This window comes from Panthera leo, chromosome B4 (genome assembly GCF_018350215.1).
Source record: "Panthera leo isolate Ple1 chromosome B4, P.leo_Ple1_pat1.1, whole genome shotgun sequence".
Classification (NCBI taxonomy): Eukaryota; Metazoa; Chordata; class Mammalia; order Carnivora; family Felidae; genus Panthera; species Panthera leo.
The window spans coordinates 75420878-75441777 of NC_056685.1; the positions used below are offsets into that span (position 1 = coordinate 75420878).

General features: G+C 55.7%; 1 protein-coding gene across 6 annotated transcripts; it reads right to left on the minus strand.

Annotated features, from left to right (window-relative positions):
• Positions 1-165: 165 nt before the first annotated feature.
• ADCY6 (adenylate cyclase 6) lies at positions 166-20249 on the minus strand. Of its 6 annotated transcripts, none has more exons than XM_042946384.1 (22): positions 20230-20249; positions 15026-15881; positions 11284-11433; positions 10779-10900; positions 10573-10684; positions 10292-10419; positions 9645-9803; positions 9426-9567; positions 9180-9308; positions 8883-8908; positions 8503-8650; positions 8164-8261; positions 7899-7986; positions 7606-7722; positions 7166-7324; positions 6682-6860; positions 5760-5795; positions 5547-5676; positions 4976-5239; positions 3968-4172; positions 3018-3142; positions 166-2817 (listed from the first exon to the last, which is right to left on the minus strand). In XM_042946384.1, exons 2-22 carry the CDS (start codon positions 15875-15877, stop codon positions 2692-2694), a joined length of 3495 nt encoding a protein of 1164 aa, XP_042802318.1. In that variant the 5' UTR covers positions 15878-15881; positions 20230-20249; the 3' UTR covers positions 166-2691. The 6 variants fall into 6 exon arrangements, with proteins under 6 accessions (XP_042802318.1, XP_042802319.1, XP_042802317.1 ...); XM_042946385.1 differs by lacking the exon at positions 20230-20249 and adding an exon at positions 16963-17305 and having other exon boundaries at positions 15026-15878; XM_042946383.1 differs by lacking the exon at positions 20230-20249 and adding an exon at positions 16920-17305 and having other exon boundaries at positions 15026-15878.
• Between the last annotated feature and the right edge of the window lie 651 nt (positions 20250-20900).

Genomic DNA, 20900 nt, shown 5'->3' on the forward strand with positions numbered 1-20900 from the left:
TCCTATGAGATCAGATGTGTGGGAGCCAGAACTTGGTGTTTGGTTTGGGAGGGGCCAAGGTACAGGAAAGACTACTGAGGGTGTCCTTGACCTCAGGAATGGCAGGTGTCCGAGTAACAAGTCTGGGAAGACACACAATGGTCTTCATGATGCTGAAGGGCCTAGAGTAGTCATGCTCTCTGAAGACACTGCAGCTTCAGCTTGGCAGGGAAAAAACCAGAGGAAACCCTCTAGCCACAGAGGAAAGGCTGCCTCCTATACCTGGCTCTGACACTTCTGACCCAACCCAGGGCCCAGAACATCTTCAGAGAGCTGGGAATTTTACAAAGAGTTTGATTTTATTGATATTTAAATATATTAAATATTTCACTGAAATACATGGTATACCACCCTCCCCCACCCCCACAGTGGTTACATTATAAAACCAAAGTCCATGGGCCTCCCATCCACTGACTCCCCCACCAACTGGTGAGAAAGGGGGCAATGGTAGCCCAGGAAAAGGGCATGGCTGGCACTGTGGTATGGGGAGTCAGGGTGTTGGACAGTCCCTCCCACTTGACAAGAAGCAAAGACAAATCACCCAAGACTGAGGTCTTCCCACTCTGGTCTCCTTACACCCCTATCCCCACCCCAGGGCTCCAAGCAGTCCCTTTCCCATCCAGGGATATGTCTGGGGAGAGAGAGTTGATCTTCTCTCTGGACCAACTAGTCTTTTCCCCTCCTCCTGCCATAGCTAATGAAGTGCCTGATGACCCACTTGACTGATGCATCAAGATCCCCCAAGGCAGGCAGTGCAAGCCAGAAACCAGGCCTCTGCAAGGAGCTCGAGTCAGAAAAGGCATGAGGAAGGGCAAGGGTGCCACCCACCCCTTTCATTCCCCAAACTTAGCAACTCTGGAACCCTCTTCTCTGTCTCTCTAATCATCTTTAACACAAAATGATCTTCAAGCAAAATTCAGGCTAATGCCTCTGCTTAAATAGGTACAGACAGACAGAGAAACCAAGGCACCAACTAAGTTAGGTGGCAAGGAGGTTGCAGGGAAAGGAGTAAAAGGAAGGCAGAGATAGGAAGGGAACCTAGAGTCCAACCTCCTGACCCTCCTTCCAGCCCTTGAAGGCTTCATGGAGACTGGGGAGCCAGGAACATGCTAGACTGAGACTGAAGGCTGGGGAAAGCCAAGTTTCAGGTTCCCTTGCCCCATCCCCTAGTACCAGTATCTGGGTCCTCAGAGGGATCCCATGCTACCCCAGTCCCAAAGTATACCACCATCTGGGGAACCCAGGAAAGTCCTGAGGCTCTGCCCGCCAAACCCAGACAGTTCAAGTGCATGAGCACTGAGGCTCAAGCAGGCGCTTGGGTCCCTGCCCCAGGCAGGGAGACAGTCATGCTGCACACACGGCCCCCAAATGGCACTTAGGGATTTGGCACAAAAAGGACTCCTCTCCCCAGGGCCACCTTCCTCTTGCTGCCACACCCCATGCTACTCCTGTACAACCTAGGCGTCTCTCTCCATCCCTTGAAATCAGAAACCCTGCCTTATTCCCCGAAGACAGAGGCCCACAGGAGAGAGGCAACCCAGGGTGGAGAGCTGAGGAGAACCATAAGGACACACACAGACCTGGAAACAGATACACACACAAAAAGGCTGACAGGCACACACATTACACAGACATACAGGCCCTCCCCAGTGCCAAGACTTGGGAGGACAGGTTTGAGATCAGGGTCACCCTCCTCCATGCCCTGACCCTTTTCTATTTGGCAACAGAAGGGGTAGAGATGCTCTGTGCCCCCTTGCCAGCAGACAGCAAGAGAGCATGGGGGCAGAGTGACCTGATCCTGACCCCAATGGGGCCCTCAGATCAAGAGTCTGGTACCACCCCACTCCCTGGCCAGCCTGCTCTCTTGGGCATCTACAGGTGAACTTCCAGCTCCTGACCTTTTGACATCCCCACATACGTGCTTGCTTTCTGGCTGGGTGTTTTCACAGTACCAAAGGAGGCTAGATGCCCCTTTTCCTGGAGCTGTGCAGGAACTAGGGCTAAATCTGAGCTGTCAGAAGTCCCTTTGTTCCCCTTTGGGGACAGATCATGGGACTGGGATTTGGCAAATGGAAACATTCCCCTGAAATATGGACAGAGCAGGGTCCCCAGAGCATCTCCCTCGTCTGCCCTGTGCCTAGGAGGAAGACCCGACTGGGGTGGGGTATCCAAGGCCAGTGCTGGGGATGCAGGCATAGCAGAGGCAAGCATGGAATAGGCACTCCTCATGCCTGCCCCAGTCTTTGTACAAAATATTCCCAGGAAAAAGAGGGAAAGGAAGGGCCCAGCCCTGAGTCTGTTACCCAGACAGACAGGGAAAGGGTAGGCATGGCAAGCTGCCATTTTAATCCCTGCTGCCTCTGCCGCTGCCCTGCCCCCTCCCCTGCTCCCAAAAGCTGGAAGAGAGGAGAGGGAACAGCCCTATCCCAATTAGAAAAGTAAAAGTCACTTGCATAATCCTCTTGGTATCCCCCTGTTCACCAGCCTGAGGGCAGACGAGCATGGTCCAAGCACAGCCTGCTGGGAGGTTCCCTTTTGTGGTCAGCAGGGTCTGGAGGCTCGGTGCCCCCTGCCACAGCTCCACCCAGCGAGCACAGAGTCCACTCAAATGCCCACCTTGGTCCTGTCAGCTGAATGTGTAGTTGGGTCCTGCTAACTGGGGGGGCCCCCATTGAGGAAGTAGGTGGTCATCTCCCCCTTGCCCTTCACCTTGACCACCCCTCGACACTCCAGCTGGTAGCCCTTGGCAGCTAGAACCTGGTACAAGTCCGTGGTCACCTGGGGGATGGGAGGGGAACCCACTTAGCCTGGGATCCTTCCTGCTGCATTTGCAGGGGTCCAGGGGTTTCTAGTCATGCTAGCCCCCCATCCCACACACCCCCAACCACAGAACACTGCCACCCTACCCCTGTCCTAGCTGACCTGCAGAAGCCCTCCGGACCCATACCCTTCCCAGCCTCTGCTCACATCCCCCTCACCTGGATTCGGTCAGGGACCCCCGTGCTGTCCATACGGCTAGAGACATTCACTGTGTTCCCCCAGATGTCATACTGTGGTTTCCGAGCCCCAATGACGCCTGCCACGACTGGGCCCATGTTCAGCCCTGCGATGGGGACAGCAGCAAGAAACAGACTAGTGGATGTTCCAGAGTCAGCCCAGGGAGTCATCCCCCCTCCTGGAACCTTTAGAAGGACCCAGAGAAGAAAAGTGGCAAAGGGACAAGTGTCCTGGTTGTAAAGAATGGAAGATCTGGGTATGTCAGCTGAGCAGCTCCCCTGAGTTAAAATAGCTATTGCTATAACAGTAGTTAATCAACTGAGTGCTTGCTCTGTGCCAACCACTCTGGTAAGCTTTATGCATTCCATTATTTCATCCCTTCAACAACCCTAAAAGGTAGGTATCATCCCATTTTATAGATAACCTTGTGAAACGTAGAGGAGTTGGGCAACTTGCTAAACAAGCCAGTAGGTGGAACAACCGGAATTTAAACCAGTTATGAGTCCAGAACCCAGTCTGTTAACCATTACTCCCGCCCATCAGCTCCTAGGACATCTGAGAGGAAGTACCTCTTATTGGACTGGCCATAGGTGAGGGTACAGGTACTAGAGCTTAAATAAACCTGGTTCTGAATCCTAGTTCAGCCACCTACTAGTTGTTTGACCTTGGCCAAGTTATTTAATCTGAGAGTCAGTCTCTATCTGTAAAAGGGGATAACAATGTGAGGATTACGATGTCTCAGTGCCTAGCACACAGTAGGCCCTCAATCAATGATCTCTGTTCTTAATATGAGACGAGCTAGGAGGTGAGAGAAAAGGACATCCCAAAGGATTCCTGATGGGAAATCTGTGATGCCATCCCCAGCCTGATTCCTTGGCCTCACCCAGAAACAGCCCTGGGAAAAAGCTGCCAGGCAAGCGGGCCATCTCACCAATCTTCATCTGGAAATTGTTGAAGGAGTGCTCGTTGATGTGCTTCATCTGTTCCATGAGCCGCATGGCATAGTCAGCCAGGGCAGTGATATGGGAGCGGCCCGCTTGATCATAGGTGCTGGCATTCAGCCCTGAGGCAGCCATGTAGGTGCTACCAATCGTCTTGATCTTCTCCAGCTGCCGGAACCGCTCCTCGCTGATGATCTGGACAGCACAGGGAGACCTGGCTGTCAAGGCAGAGAGGCCAAACCCACCCTGCCCAATGCTCACTCATGCCATGCCTTGGCCTCATCCCCCCCTTCCCTGTTTCAACAGCTCCCATCCTTTTAGTGAGTGAGTCCCGTCTTCCAGTTAGTGCAGGACTGAGGGAGGAACTTGGAAAATAGGCCTCCTTTACAAGGCAGCCATCAGAACCTCAGGCCAGGACTCAAGCATACAGCTTTAGGCCAACTTCCAAAGCTCGCTCACAGAATCCAGAACTATAGAAGGGATATTAGCCGTCAATTATTCTAACCCTCACTTTTTGGGAAACTGAGTGCCAGAGGGAAGTGACTTTCCTCCAGAACACTAATGACCCATTCCTGACCTGGATACTCAGGATACTTCCTCACATTTGCTTCCATTTTCTCTATTGAGGGGCCCATCTTGCTTACTTGGGCTCATGAGGTTCTGTCCAGTTTACTGCCTTCTTATTCAGTAACATCCACCCGGTACCTATCATGTCCTCTCCGCAGGTCGTCATGTCCTTTGCTCCCCAGCCGTGATGACCCTGCCCCACTGGGGCTGACCTCGCTGCCTCGGACACCAAGGGTCCTTGTCCTTGTTTCTGCCGTACCTACCCTTACTCCTACCCTAACATCTCTGGGTCCCATCAAACCTCCCTTCCTCCTCCCAATCCAGCCACGCCTCCTCCAATGCTGGCCCTCCTATCCAAAGTTCTCTCCACTGCCCTGGTCCGGCTAGTCTCCCTTAGGCGCTCTGCCAGCACCAACCAACCAGATAAGTACCTCATCAAAGTCAGCGATGATTTCGTTGAGCAGCCGCAGGCACTCGACGCCCTCATTGTTTGCCTCCAGCTCCACATAGAACTCAGAAAAGTTGGCAATGGAGGCAAACATGACGGCCACACACTCACACGACTGATAGTAGAGCTCATCGTTCCGGCGCTCCCGGGCCAGGAAGTGGGCAGCCACGTCCTTGGGCAGAATGTTATGGAGCAGCCTTCGGTTGTATGCCTGCAGCTCCTCCATCTCCTCCTTCTCCCCTGTTGCCTGTGGACACCACACCCATCACCCACTGCCCAACATTCACAAGAGATAGGTGCAGTGGCCAGTGCCTGGAGACGGGCATCAGAAGGAATCACGGGGAAGAAGAAAGGCATGGACAGATGAGGCCTGAAGAACAGGCAAAGGGGTGATAGGGGCAGGGACAGAATGAGGCAGGGATAGGGGATGGGCACACAGAAGGCCTGGGGCCAGGGTGGGCCTGAGCCTTGGCCAGCTAACAAGATGCATTTCTGGCTTGACCCAGATTCTGTCCCCAGGATCCTCCCCCTGCCCCAGAGGCCCACTCAGTCACCTGCAGTTTCCAGAGGAAGTCCAGACGAGCAGTTGATTCCACCTGCTGGGCATGCAGATACAGCGCCAGAGCAAACACCAGCAGAATCACGGGGGTCATGTATTTGAGTGCCACCCTCCCTGCAGCTGGGCTGAGGGTAAGCAGAGTCAAGCTCAGTGTCTGCAAGAGACATGTGGCAGTCCTGCCCTTCCCTGCCCCAGAGCCCTCACTTACCAGTCCAGCCCGTCGAAAGTCTCATTGGAAGAAGCCCTGGCAGGAAGATACAAGAGACAAAGTCATCAGTTCTTGGGTTGCTGGGTGGGGGCAGGGAAGGGGAGACAGAAACTGCATTTACTGAGCACATAGCACAAAATAAGGCACAGGGCCAGGGCTTGTGCTTATATTAACTCATGAAGAGCAGAGGTTATGAGAAGGTTCCACTCCTAGCTCCTCCACTTACCAGTTCTGTGACCTGGAACAAGATGTTTAACTCTAGGCCTGTTTCCTCATCAGTAAAAGAGGGACAAGATCTAAATAGTGCACACAAAAGGCCTAGCGTGGCACCTGGCTTGGAGTAGGGCTTCAACAAATATCACTATAATCTCTACAGCCATCTACAATCTAGGTGCCACTGCTATTTTACAGATGAGGAAACTGAAGCTCAGAGAAGTTAACTTACCTGTCTAAGGTCACATAGCTAACAAGAGGCAGAGTGGGGTTCAAACCCAGTGGACTCCAGAGGCTTTTCCTACTACACAGAGCTATGGGATGGGGTTTGCAGAGGAAAAGCCAGTGTGGTGTCCCAGGCAAAGCCCTTAATCAGGAGTCGAAAGTTTTTGTTCCTAGCCAGGGCTCTGCCACCAAGCAGCTGTGTGGCCTAAGAGAATGGGTATGAAAGTACCATGCAAATGAGAGAAGGAATTCTTTAAATGTCTAGCCTAAAGACACAGGGACTTCCCAAGACTGGGGTTTCCTTGGGGTGACGGTCAGGGGTCATATGCTGGGAGCTCCTCTACTGCCTCTTTTCCCCCTAAAGGTGAAGAGTGTGAGTAGTGACATTGCGAGGGCACAAGAGGCCTGGGGACCAGAAAAATCACAGTGACCCAGAAGGGTCAGGAAGCTCGCAGGGGATTAAAGGGATTGAGGATAAACTCACAAGCCATGGACACCAAGCAGCAGGTCATAGTTGTCAAAGATGGTGGCTGGGGGGCCCAGCAGAAGCAGCACCAAATAGATGAGCCCGAGGACAAAGATCATTGCCAACTTCCCGATGCTACTGATGTGTAGGAAGACAGAGCTGGCCAAGAGACTCAGCAGCATGTTCCCAACGAAGTACTGGGGGGCAATGGCAGAGGTGGTGTTGGACGAAGACAGAAGTCATGCCCTCCCCCACCCATTCAGGAAGAGCACCGCACTTCCCTGCCTGACCTAAGCTCCCCTCCACAACCTCAAACCCAAACCTCCTTCACCTTCCACAGCCAGCCCCACACCACTCCAGGACCCCTAGATGTTCCTCCAGTAGGAACTCTGGTGAGATCCTGGGTCCCCATTGCCCATCAGCAGGTCTGGCACAGAGGAATCAATAACTAGTACTGATTAGGAACCCCCCACCCCATCCCGCCTGAACACGGCTTGGACACCTCAGGGAAGCTGCAAGTGGGTGCGGTGCCCTCACACAGGGGAGCATCCAGGCCCAGAGAGTAATTGAGCTGCTGCAGGTGGCAGGCAGTGATGTCAGCAGGTGTTACATTCAGCATCCGGGCTGCACAAGTCCGTATGGGGGTGTGGTTACAGGTGAACTGCAAAAGTTGAGGGAGGCATATCAGGGTACGCATGGAGGAGAGGGGCTCAAGGGCCATGCCTCAATGCCTTATACCCTGAAGGTCAAAGTTCTCACTAAAGGATGACAGGAGATGGGGAGAGCAAGGAGAATGGGGGACTAGAGTTAACCCCACCCCCTCCTTTGGGATAACAACCTCTTGGAGGGCAGGAAATGGGTCTTATTCCTTTCTGTAGCCCCAAAGCCCAGAGCAGTGCTTGGCATAGAGGAGGGGTAGAAGAATCCCCACTTGACCTTTACCATGTTGGCGATGGCAGAGGTGAACACAAGCAAGACTGAAAAGATGCCAACCGCAGTGCTGTGTGCCCGAGAACGGACAATGCTGCGGGAAAGGCGTTGCAGGGCCTTGGGGAAGAGCTGCAGACAGGCAAGAGACCGAGAGTTAGAGACTGTGTCAGCCAAGGGGTAAGGCCAACCAGGGATGGGGCCCAGTAAGGGAGGCCTGGCCTTCTCTTCCCTCTCCCTGCATGATTCCTCACCGCCCCGGCCCAGCTTGCCCTCCCCAACCAGCCCTGGAAGAACCCCCAACATACAGAGCCACAGGAGTACACGGCACAGGTCAGCACAGTGATCAGCAACAGCAGGAAGATACTGGCATAGATCCCAAGCAGCAGAGTTGAACTAGGGCAGAAGAGGGCCAGGGAAAATGTTACTCTGGAAGTTCTGGGTATCCTTGTCCCACTCCCCAGATTGGCAGGGTGCAGGCTCCCAGGACTGTGAGCTTGTATGGGTGTTTAAGAAGGTTCTGGGAACTGGTGGAGGGAAGAGAAACAGAGCAAGGAAGGGCGGGGCTCTCACTGTGGGAAGACGAGGAGTTGGATAAAGCAGATGAAGCAGAAGACCAACAGCGCACAGGCTACGTAGGCTCCGAAGCGGGGGTCCACCTTCCGCGAGTACTGAGGGAGAAGAGGCTGAGCTGGGGGCTGGGCTCTGCCCTGGGGGAGGCAGGCCACTGCCAGGGGCCTCAAGTAGGGGGAAGCAGTGGCTCAATTAATAGGAATCCCCACTGTGCCCTGTGGTCACCCCCCAATCCTCAAAAAACCTGCTGATCCCTCAGTTGTGCTCAGCCTCCCCCCCTGAACCTCCCCTCCTACCCCGGCCCTCATCCCCCTTTGCCCTTAGCCTTTGGGGGCAAACCTTCTTTTCAAGATCCTCTCTCTGGAAGGTGAGCAGGAAGCGGCGCACATGGTCCTTCCGTAGTTGATCGATGCTGCGGGCATCGATGGCACGGCCCAGGAACTCATCTACCTCATCCTCAGGGTTCAGGGCATCTTGGGCACCCCGGCTGAGGGCAGGGGACATGGCTTCACCAGGGGCATGAGCATTACCACGTGAGAGGCAATGAGAAAGGAAGGGCATGGGCAGCACCCAAAGAATGGAGTAGCTGTGTGGCACCTACTCCCACAGGACACACCTACAGTCCAGGAAAGAGGGGGATCTCGGCTCCCCCACAGCCCTGTCCCAGGGTGTAAGTGCCTTCTCCCTCCCCTTCCTCCCTCCTCAATAACCTGACTTACTTGTCTTTGCTGGAATCATCAATGCCCTGGAGAAAGGGACAAAGTGTGCAATGGGGTGAAGGGCAGATACATCTCCGCCTCCACAATCCCTTCCCCATTCCCAACACTGTGCTGAGTGTTCCCCCCATGTACTTTGGAGCGGCTTAGGACCCCGTTATGAAGTCACCCCTCCTGCCCCCAGTACCAGAAGTCATACACGGAGATGTATGAGCCAGAACAAGGAAGGCCAAAGAGGGAAGAGGGGCACAGCGTGTTAGGAAGGTGAGGCCTCAGGTCCTAGTGCTGTGGACCCCTCACCATCTGGCGGAAAGCCTTGGAGTCCTTGGTCCGGGAAAAGGCGCGCTCAGGCACCCAGCGTGGCATCAGTCCTTCCATGGAGTTGGCCCGTGTACGCTGCAGCTTGGCCAGCATGGCCTTCTCCTCTTTCTGTGCAGGAAGCACGGGCACAGGATCAAAAGAGGGTCCCAGACAAGATGTCTGTTTGCTCCCTGCATTTGCCCTTCTCCCTGCCTGCCCCCACCCCCACGCCCACCCTGGACTGACCCGTTTCTGGCTGGCTCCCAGGATGAGGAAGGTCTCAATATGCTGCTCCTTGAGGTATGCATTACGCTCACCACCACGGCCTGGCTCCACCTCATAATCCCCATTCAGGTACTGCAGTGTGGCCCGAGTGATATGGATGCGGCTGTGAGGGAACAGGAGGGTGAGACCTGGGCTAGCCCACCTCACTCCCATCCCTGGCCACCCGGACCCGACACTCACCCGGCCCGGCCCCCCGCCTCCATGTGGTTGGCCAGAGTCACGTCATTGGACCACACATCGAATTGCCATTTCCGCAGACCAAGGACGCCACAGTGCACACGCCCGCTGTGGATGCCCACGCGCATGTTCACGTTCACACCTGTCACCTCACGCACCAGCCTGGGAGGAGGCGGCTCCGGCTCAGCTTCTGGCACAGACATCCCCACCCCCAGCCCAGAACTCAGGCCCTTCACTCCCCTCAGAGCCAAGCAGGCAAGGACAGACCCAGATGCCAGACATGAGAACACAGCCTTGGCTGGACATGGGCAAAAGGCTGCGTGGGTCTCAAGGACAAAGGTTTGAGAACTGTGTTCACCAGCATCCTGTGGAATTGAGCTACAAAGGGAGGAGTCACTGCTCTCCCCTTAGGCTTGCTCAGCTAGCATTCTCACCAGCCCAAATCCCCTCACCATGGCTCCCCTACCCTGCCTGGCTGGCTGGAGTCTAAAGTGCACAAGCTGAAGAAAGATCCATTCCCCTCCCAGGCGATGGATCTCCAAGACAGAGAAACAGCCAAAACTGAGAAAAAAACCCCAAGGACACATCAAAGGGTAAGAGCTGGTGGGGGCACCCTCAGTTCCAGGGAGCCTGGGAGGGACACTGCTTACGAGATGGCCTCGATCATGTCCACCCCCATCTCCACACAGCAGTGGGCATGGTCTGCTCGGGCTTCCGGCAGCCCCGACACACAGTAGTAACAGTCCCCTAAGATCTTGATCCTCAGGCAATGATTTTCCTAAAGGGGAGAGAGTTAGAGACAGTCACTCCCACTCTCTTGCCCACCCAGCACCCTCACTGAGTCACCATCTAGCCCACTGCCCCAGGCCGCTCCAATGAGGCTATGTTCTCACCACATGCAGCCCTGCCCCCCCAGCCCCAGCACCCTCACCGCAGCCAGTTTGTCAAACCGGGCAAAGAGCTCATTCAGGGTCATGACCAGCTCCTGCGCAGTGCACTGGGATGCCAGGCTGGTGAAGCCTTCAATGTCTGCAAACAGGATGCTGTGGACAATGGGAGAAGATGGAAGGGCCACGTGGCCCTCAAAGACTCCCAGGTCCCCCATCCCTCCTGGGATCCTCCCACCCCCAACCCTACCTGACATTGTCATGCTTCTGGATGTAGATCTTGTGGAACATCATGTCTTCTTTCTTTGTGTTGATATCTTCTTTCATCTCCATGGCAACGTGCTGGGGCAATACTGATAGCAGCAGCCGTTCCTAGACCAGTAGTTTCAACAGGGCACCACTATCTTCTTAGCCTCACACTGTAATTCCTCCTGGTGCCTCCACAACCCCAGAGGCCTCCCAGACCCCCCTGGAGACCTGAGTTTCCCTTCTGGGCCTCCCCTATTACAGTCTACAGCAGATATACCTCCCAGCCCTCTCTGACCACCCCCACGCAACCCCTCACTCATGCTCCCATCTACGCCCTCCCACCTTCAGACAGGACAGGAACCCCAGTGTCACAGGGCCTATGCTGTGCATAATCAGGGGGAACCATTCAGACTTATTCCATGGAGTGGTACAAGGCAGCAGATCCAGCATACAGGTTATCTGGGGGCGAGGTGGGGGAAGGCCTTGGACAGGGAGAACAGCCCCACCTGCTGCCGATTCTCATGCTGCAGGTGCAGCCGGGCCTGGATGTAACCACGGGTCTCCTGAAAGGCCTGGCGCTGAGACACCTCAGCTGGATAGTGTGTGCAGATGCCAATGACGTTGGTGCAGAGGAACAGCAGCATGTTGGCACCAAGCTGCAAGAGGGTGGCAGAGGCAGAATGGTGACCACCCCCCACCTACGCACAGGTGCAACTTGCTATCCTCTCTGTGGATGCATTGCTTCGGGAAGGAAGCCCGGATCCTGTGCCCTGTCTGTCCCCAAGCTCTCCCCACCCCTGTAATACACTTCCTTCTTCTCCCACAGGACTCTGGACCCCTGCCTGGATCACTCCACAGCTAGAAATGAGAGCTTCTCACAACTCCTGGGAGCAGAAGCACCAACCAGGGCAAGGTGGGTCATGAGGCCGGGGCCTGGAACACTATGACTTCCTGCCCCACAATCAGCCCAAACAAAAGACAAATGCTGCTCCTTCTGCATGTGGTTCTCCTCACACGACAACACCCAGGAGACTCGAGCTCTATATCCTCCTGTGAATGCCCAGGACAAATCATCTCATCTCTCTGGGCCTCTGTTTGCTCATCTAGAACCTGGAGCGGGACAATAAGAAGATTTCTAAGGTTCCTCCCTGCTCCGACATAACTTGATAGAATAATAATTATTATTATAATCACTGGAACTAATTTGTTGGCTGTCTCCAATATGGCTGGCTTCTATAGCTGCCTCCTATACAGTAACTAATGGATTTCCTACAACTCTATGAAGTAAAACTATCTCATTTTAAAGGTGAGGTACTCAAGCACAGAGAAACTAAGTAATTTGCCCAAGATCACACAGCTAATAGTGGCTGGTGTGGGACGTGAATCCAGGACAGTCAGACTCCAAAGCCTCTGTCCAAACCCTACTGCTGGTACATTCCAGATTTCCAAGATTCCTACTCACTCCACTCACCCAAGCTCTTGAGGTCCAGCCCCATAGCCCAGGCTTGAGAGTCATCAATTCAACTATCATGAAAAACTCTTCCTAACTAGGAAGTGTTGCCACCATGCCCAGCACCCCCAATACTTGGCACAGCCAGCCCCCATGCCCTAGGACCCTGATCTCAGGACGATCACCTCTCAATCAGCATCAGTAGCACTGACTGGAGAGCATGTCTAAGAAAAGCTGGCCTCAGTGTTTCTGGAAATTCAGGGGTTAGCCTGGCACTTGTGGCTCCACCCGAGTTGGCTGGGGCAGGGCTCTGGTTTGGGGAGAAGGGAGGGAAAGAGCACCAACTGGAAGAAAGGAATTCTGGGCTCTGCCCAGAACCAGAACCAGTCTTGCAAACTTGGGAAGGTCAGTTCATCTCTGGGACCTCAGCTTCAATTTTCTTAGGTAAAATGGAGGGGGAGATTCAGCAAACCCCCAGCTATTTCTAGCTCTGACCCTCTAGGACTGGCCTCCCAGCTTTCCTTCCCGGTCCAGCTCACAAGGGCCCCCCTCCCAGCAGCAGGGGTGAAGAGGGGGGCACATTATCTCCCTCAGGAGTTTCTAAGAATAGCCCCCAGTCGGGGAGAAGGGAAGGGGGGGTAAACCAGGCAACTTCCCTTCCTGGCCCCAGGAGCCCAAGAGGAAAAAGTGAGTCATGGTGGAGGGAAGGGGAAGGGGGACGAGAGACTGAAATAGATCTGTACACAGACCCCTATCCCACTGTGAGAAAAAATGGATGCCAGGGCACTAGAGGAGATTCCAGGCTGCGCCAGGGTCACTGGGTGAAACTGCTCAATGTGTCTGAATGAGTGGGTCAGAGGAGAACGAAGCCTCCTTCCCATGAGCAGGGCTGGATCTGGAAAGGGGCTGCCCAAGGAGCCTAGAAAGGAGGCCACAGACCCACACCATCCAGACACCCATAGGCCAACTGAACACAGGGAATCCTTCTTAGTTCAGAGAAGGGGTATGGGCAACCCTGGCTCTAAGGACTGGCACAGGGGCAGGGGTGACTTTCTCCCCTCGCCCCAAGAATGTGCATGCTGAGACCTACTGGGTAAGGCTGCAGCTGGGTGCCCCTGGGGAGGCAGGAGGCTGGCAGAGTCCTGGCCTCCATGGGGCTGCACCTCCCCAATCAAGCCTTGGGCCTGGCTCTGGGTACCATGCCAGCTGAAAGCAGGGAAGAGACACCCTCCTACCCCTGGCCAGCCAGAGAGCTGGCTTCCTCCAAGCTCTTCCTTCCCCAGGAGGGTAGTCCAACTCCAAAGCCCAGCACAATAGCTACCTGGTGAGAAGTGGGGGGCCCGCAAGGACAGAAAGACCCTGGCCCTTTAAGAGGTCTGGCTGTCTTGTGGGTGCTGCTCCACAAACAAATGGGCTATAAAGTTACTTTTAAAAAGGTACGTTCTGTTCCGGAGCACAAGCTGGGCGGAGAAGGGCATCATGCCAGAGCACCCAGCTTCTCACCCTGGGAGCCCCAGGCAACTTCCTCTTTGTGGGTGGGGCTAGGGTGGGCTACAGGCCACAAACCCTAGACAAGGCAGAGGCCAATTCCCTCAAAACTTGGGCAAGACAGACACCCTCAATATCAGGGTACCAGCACAGGGATCATGAGGTGTGTTGGTTAGGGGCCGTGTCTAGAGCAGCCCCTGAAGATCAGCTGGGCAAGATGTCCTGGTCTCTGCTCCCTGGTCAAGCGGATGACCTGAGATGGGCAACTCCACATGCTCCTGTCTCTCTGAAAGGGACTTCTGGGAGGGCCCTTCCCTGAGTACCATCCCCTACAGCACTCCCACACCTCCCTGCCCCCAGGTGAGAACCCTGCCCTGTAGGGTTCTACTCCACTCTGGGAGAGGGTGGAGACCTAACAGCAACATCATGAGGTAGATACTATTTTTATCCCACGTTTACAGACTGGGAAGAAGGCTGGGAGAAGTAAGGTTAGTTGTCGTAAGAGCTCACAGAAAAGAACGCAGCCCATTGGACAACCAGGTCTGCCAGGAGCCAAGCCTTGATTTCTCACTCAAATACCATGCTGTCAAGCCCCACCCCACGCACCACTCAGAACCCAGATGCAATAGCTGGCATGGGCAGAGAACCTAGAGGCAGGGCTGCCAGACCCCTGGTGCTCAGTGGGAGGAGGGTAGGAGGAGATCAGACCCTGATGCCCCTCTTCCAACCCCACTCAAACCACTCCCAGCCCAGGAGAAAATGAATCCTACTTATCACCCTCCGCGTCCTTTTAGAGACTGCCTTGGGCCAGGAGAGAAGCAACTCCTCTCTTGCTAACTGCATCCAAACCCCGCTTGCTCCCTCCAGGTCACCACCTGGAGCTGCTTTTCAGGAATGGCACCAAGGCCTGCGTCTCATGTATCGACTTGGGGCCAGAGATGTCGCCAACACTGCTCTCTCAACCCCGCTCCTGCCCTGGGGCTAAACATCACATTCCCACTTCCAGCCCTACGTCAGGTCTATGGGCTACACGATTTCAGGTGCCTCAGGCCAAAGAGCTGTAAACCATGACCTTTGGTGAGAGTACAAGCTGGGTCCTGGGGCCCTCCCTCTCCTCAGCAGTGCCCTCTGCTCCAGATCCCAGATGGAGCCGACCCCTGAAGCCTCGCCTCCCATCATCTGCCCTTCCTCTTGGACACAACCAGACATCCCTACACCCAGTCCCCACCCACCCTCGAGTACCAGACCCCTTCTCATTCCCGGCCTGGTGCCCCCAAGCACTACCCTGTGCCTGCTTCCTGACTACGCACCTGCTTCCAGAGGAAGGCATCACCATGGTTGAGCTGCCAGGCCAAGATCAGATGCAGGGTGGAGAGGCCCAGGCCACTGAAGACAGCCGCCCGCATGCGGATGGGTAGGAGCGTGTAGGTGATGTAGACAAAAAACACGGGGCACCAGAGGCCCACAGAGGGGCTGCGGGGGTTGGCTGCCAGGGCACCCCCAACCTGCACGGCTGCCAGGATGCCCAGCACCACATAGCTCACCACCCACATGGAGTCCTGGCGGAAGCTGTGCCGGTTACACACCACCATGAGCGCTACGAAGAGGGCGGCGGCACAGGCCAGTAGGGCCACATAGGCAGGCTGAGGGCGGGCAGGTGCGGCATGAAAGGCTAGCAGCACAGCCGTCAGCAGCACCAGCACGGCCATCAGCAGCGTCAGGCTGCTCTGGTTCATCTGAAAGAAGTACCGCTGGTACAGGCGCTCCAACTTGGCCGAGCGGAACTGCTTGGACTGGAACACCTGGGCCAGACGGCGCCAGCAAGACCGCCTACCCCGGGCTGCCACGTCGGGTGCCACCTCGGCTGCCCCGACCGCCGCCATCGCCTCAGTGTCCTCAAAGCCGAGGGCCACCGCCCGCAGCCCCGGCTCCTTGCCTGGGCCACCTCTCCGCATGAAAGTCTCATCCTGCCAGGGGCACCGAGGAGGAGCTGCAGGGGTGGGGCTGGGGGGCTGTGCATCCCGGAGGCAGCTCATATAGCGCGGTGTGCAGAAGCCGCTGGTCCGAGTCCCACGGCGTGGACGCTTCTGCCCATTGCGTTCACCCCAGGCTGTTTTCCGTTCATCCACCTTGGGGACCAGGAGGCCACTAAACCAGGACATGCTGCTGAGAGAAGGGAACGAGTTGGTATTAACACCACCGTCACGGCCTACCGCCACCAGTAGCTACATAAACCAAGTACTTCCACAGCCAAGCTAAACGCTTCTGACACACCACTCACATAAAAGTATGGAGGAGGACGACGGGATCCCCATTCAGCAGGTGAGGAAACTGAGACAGAAGCAGGCGGGTAACTCGCCCTACATCAAGCAGCCACGGAGGTGTGGGCACCAAGATTCTAACCCAGATCTGCCGGACTCCAAAGCAGTACACTTCAACATTCACCTCTTCCCTAAAAAGCACTGATTTCTTGGTGGTTACAAGCTCGAGTGCCTGTGTCAGTAAGCAAAGGAGGTCTGGGAGGAACTGAAAAGTCCACTCCCGAGCACCGGGGCAGGCACCACACCAGCACATAGCCGGCACGGGCATCCCAGTGGAGCCTGATCTTCTGACTTTCAACAGAAGCTGAAAAAAATGTACATTTTAACATGACATCTCCTGAGTTTTAAATGCTGGCAAGTAACTCACATTTTTCAACACTGCAAGCCAAATAAATCACGTCTATGGAATGAATTCAGCCTGTGAGCTGCCAACCAGTGACCTCTATACAAAAGGGAATCTCTTTCTACATTGTTCCTCATCGTACTCACACCATGCACACTTCACCAAGCCAAATTCAACTTCTCCCTCGGGTCACAGCTTAGATGGAACTTCCTCAGGGAAGATGTCCCAGCTCCCCCACCCACACTAAATTTGGCCCCCTGTTTACCCTCTGTACCTTTCCTCCATAGTACTTATCACAATTAAATTGCCCCTTGTTCATGTGTCCCCACCCCTCTCACTATAAACTTTTGTGAGGGTAGGGATTGTCCTGTTTTGCTCAGCACCTTAGCCCCAGCACCGAGTACTGAGCCTGGCTCATGGTAAGGACTTGAGAAATGTATGTTGAAAAGACAGAGAGAAAGCTCAAGGGCACTGGCATAGAGCAGCTACTGTGTAATAATAATAAAGACTGATAATCCTATGATTCTTCATCTTTCTCACCGCACTCCAGTTCTATTAGCCTCCTTGCTGGTCCCCAACACACCATGCACGGGGCGGCCTGGGACTGTGGTGCCCGCTGCCTGGACTAAGAGCTCCTCCAGGTCACAGCTCAAGTGTTCCCTTATCAGTGAGTCTTTCCCTGACCATTCTATTAAAATAGCAACCCCCTTTCCTGGAGCTCCCTATCTTTCTTCCCAGCTTCATGCTTTATTTTTCTCCACAGCTCTTATCAGCAACTGCCATTCTATATATTTTCCTTATTTGTTCATTGTCTCTCCTCACTGGAATGTCAGCCTCATGAAGGCAGGGATTTGGGCCCATTTCGCTCCCTGATGTATCTGCAAACACCTAATAGGGTCTAAATAAGTGTTCCTAGAGTGGATGGGTAGATAATATTTTCTCTGTGCTTTAAACTCTTCGAGGTCCCTTTCACATACCTAATTCCATCTGATCTTCACCAAAGCCCTGCGAAACTGCTCCTGTGGCCACCTTGCACACAGATTTGACGGGGGGGGGGGGGGGGGGGGGGGGGAAGGAAGGAAGGAAGGAAGGAAGGAAGGAAGGAAGGAAGGAAGGGAGGAAGGGGGAAAGAAAGAAAGAAAGAAAGAAAGAAAGAAAGAAAGAAAGAAAGAAAGAAAGAAAGAAAAAAACACGGTGCACAGCAGTTCTATACAGCTGGCCCAAGTTACAGAGATCCTAGGTCACCAAATCAGCCCCAGATCTCAGGTCTCCTGGAGGGTAGTGCCTTCAACTGGGGTGGGGAGGACTCCATGACAATACCCTCAATGTGTCTCCTAGCTGAGAGCAGCTCAAGAGAAAGTGTGGATGAGAGCATTCTCGTCCACAGATGCCTGTGTTTCTAACAGGGCCACACTCCTCCATGCCCACAGGGCACCCTGGGGCTCTTTGTATTTAAACCTTCAGAGCTAGCAGCCTTGACATTTGTCCTCACTGGAGGGGGGGAGGGGGGGGGAGTAATGCCCACAGGATCAGCAGCTCAAGACAGACAAGTGGCACTTCGAGCAGACACCCAGAGGCCCACTAAACAGAAGGCAGACTGGGGACCTCTCTGCATGCTAGAGACCCACATCCCTGGATCACTCTCAGCCAACTTCTCTCAGCATCCCTTCTCCCGTATCCCACAGAGCACCGTGCCCTCCTAACATCACCAACAGCACCCTCTGGAGGGACAGATCAGAAATCCCAGACTTTGGGTCAGGTTGGCATTTGGAAAAAGTCACCAAAGGAAGCCTGGCTCTTCAAAATACTTCATTAGAAGCACGATTTTTGGAGCAAGACCAGGCTTCAAACCTTAGGGTAATTACATGCTGGCTGCACAGCCTTGAACAAGTTACTATCTCCCTGTATCAGTTTCTTCATCTGTAAAATGGGAAAAGTAATAGTCATGAAAAAAATCCAACAGTATCTTTCACATAACACACACCCGATAAATGAGTTCTTCTCCCCCACCCTTTACCACTTTGAACCCAAAACTCTGCCAGCGTCCAAGAAATGGAAAGACAGAAGAGCCACAAGCAAGAACACACATCTCCCCAGCCAGTCAGACACCTGGTTCTATCAGTCCCCACGTCCTTGGCTGTAGTCCCCAGAGCTGCTGGAGACAAAGCCCAGAGTGAGCAGGTTTCCCACCACCCCTACCAGGACATTTTGCTTCAGCCTCCTCCTACTTGCCAGTCCCCTGCCCTGTATTAACCATTCCTCCCCCCGCTTGAAATGGCCCAGACCTCTGTTCCCAAGGGACCTGTTTCTGGCCATGTTCCCAGCCTCCTGGAAGCACATCCTAGCATCTGGCTCATACCCACAGAGGAAGGGGCAGACACTGTCCAGGAGAACGCATGACCATCCCCAGAACACTCTGACTCCCCAAGAGGTTAGCTTCCGAGTTATGTAACTGTCCAACTAACTGCAACCACCCCACCTGGCACTCCACCCCAAGCACCACTGCCCACCTTGGAGAACTCACGAGGCTCCTAGCACTCCTGGCACCCCAGACTAGCCTGGTATGACAAGGAACAAGGGAGGGCACTGCTCAAAGCCACAAAACTTCCCTACATGCTCCCCCAACCTTCGTTGTCCAGAAATAATCCGTCACTCTGAACCACAGACCACCTCCCTCTTCCCCTGCCTCCAACCCTTTCCGCCCCTGGGTCCTGGTCCCTTGCTCTCTCTCACAGATGTGCTGCTCCAGACACCAGCTCCCACAGCCAGAGCCACATCCATTCAGCTTGGCAGTTGGAGGCCCAGTGCCTCCCAGACCTCAAGTCCCTCCCAACACTGATCCTCCGGCTTGAGACCCAGAGTCTGAAGCAGGCCAAGGCCCAGCCCCAAGGATAGCTCTGCCCACTGCTTTGCCCAAACCCTCTTCCTGGCCACCTCTGTCTGTCCCTGCCCCTGCCCTCCTTGGCAGAAGGAGGCTCCAGGGGATTTAAAGTGACTTCAGAAAGTTCATGGTAGAAGGCGCTGCCCAGGCAGGGCCCTTCAGTGCCAGCACCGCCCACCCTGCTGGGAAGTGGGCCTCAATTCCAGGCCTTTCCAGATGTAGAGGAGCCTCCCCCAAGGCCTGTATCTGGAGGTCCAGGATTGCCTTGGCCTGGCTTCCCCAGCCTTCAGTCTCCCTGAAGACCGCAGAAGGCTCCTACTTCCACACCCAAGCACACAACCCCCACTAGGATTTTCCACCCACAGGGGTGTTCTAGTAAGGGGAGGGTATGGGGAAAGAGTCTCCATCTCGGGATTCCACCTCTAGGTTTTCGGTCAGACCACGTTCAGAATAAAGTCTGCTCCCCACCCTGACCCCCTGCAGCGGGCAGTGACACCACCCTTTTCATCGCCAAGCTCTGGGGTTAGGGGAGTTGGGGGGAACTCCTGCAGGCTGAGGGCATTCCCTCCTGCCGCCCAGACTGCCCTCCTCCCTTAAACACAATCACAGTCTACCCCAAACTCGGAGGCTCACCCCACAGCCCCTCTGCGAAAACCTCACCCAGTCCCTCCCCCAATACGTGCCTTTCCCCGGGTCCCAGCAAGCCGGGCACTCGCTTCGGGTGGAGGAAGGCGGTGAGGGTGGGAGCCTTGAGCCCCTCATCTCCTCCCCGATTTCTCAGTCCAGCCCCAATGGCCTCAGGCTCGCCTCCAAACACTATCGAGCCTCCCCATCTCGCGCTTCTGTGCCCCCAACAAAAAACCCTCACTCTCGGGAGCCGCGCGGAGTCTTCACTCTCCCCCCCCCCCCCACGAGACCCGAGCGCCCAGCGCCGCCGCTCCCCCCCACCGCTCCTCCGCGCGGGCTCACCTGCCTGCCGGGCTCCGCGCCTCCCCCGGGCCCCCGCCCCGCCACCGCCGCGGGCTCCGGCCGGGCGGCCGGCCGTCCCGCGGTCCTGCTCCGTGCCCGCGCGTCCCGGCCGTCCCTCCCGCTGTCCGCAGTCCGCCCGGCCCGCGCCCCCTCCTAGCTGGCCAGCGCAGCCGCCCTCTACCCCGGATCCAGAAGTCCCCTCCCCGCCGGCTCCCGGACTCCCCGCCTTAAAGGCACAAGCTCCTATTGTCTGGGCGCCCCCTCCCCCTCCGCCTCCCGAGACGCGCGCGGGGGCCCACTCCCCTTCCGAGGAGCCGGGTAGGGGTGGGGGAGCCCGAGCAGCGCCCCTCCCTCCGCGCGCCCCCTCCTCTCTCCGGCCGCTCCCTCCCCCAGTCCTGGGAAAACAAGTGGCTTCTGTTCTGGGATCAAGACCCTAGGGGAGGGGGCCGTCCCGCCCGCTGCCCCTTCCCTCCACCCCCTGGATGCCTCCTGCAGCGTCCTCCGCCCACCCTCACCCAGGGGTCCCCGGGAGCGCCAGCAAACCCACTATTTCTCAGCGATTACCCACCGCCCCGCCCCGTGCCAGGAGGGTCGGCTTCCTTCCGGCCGGGGTCCCTAGAGGCTGAACCTGCCCCCCGCGCCCACTCCTCAATCCTCCACCCTCCCCCCCC

What these genes read in the sequence shown, in the direction of transcription:
- ADCY6 (XM_042946380.1), bottom strand. Translation starts at nt 16,304, where the DNA reads ATGCCCGTGCCGGCTATGTGCTGGTGTGGTGCCTGCCCCGGTGCTCGG. An exon ending in CAACTCCTCGTCTTCCCACA is followed by an intron (nt 7,987 to 8,163) that starts GTGAGAGCCCCG and finishes CTTCTGCCCTAG; the next exon opens with TTCAACTCTGCTGCTTGGGA. An exon ending in TCATCGCTGACTTTGATGAG is followed by an intron (nt 4,173 to 4,975) that starts GTACTTATCTGG and finishes TGTGCTGTCCAG; the next exon opens with ATCATCAGCGAGGAGCGGTT.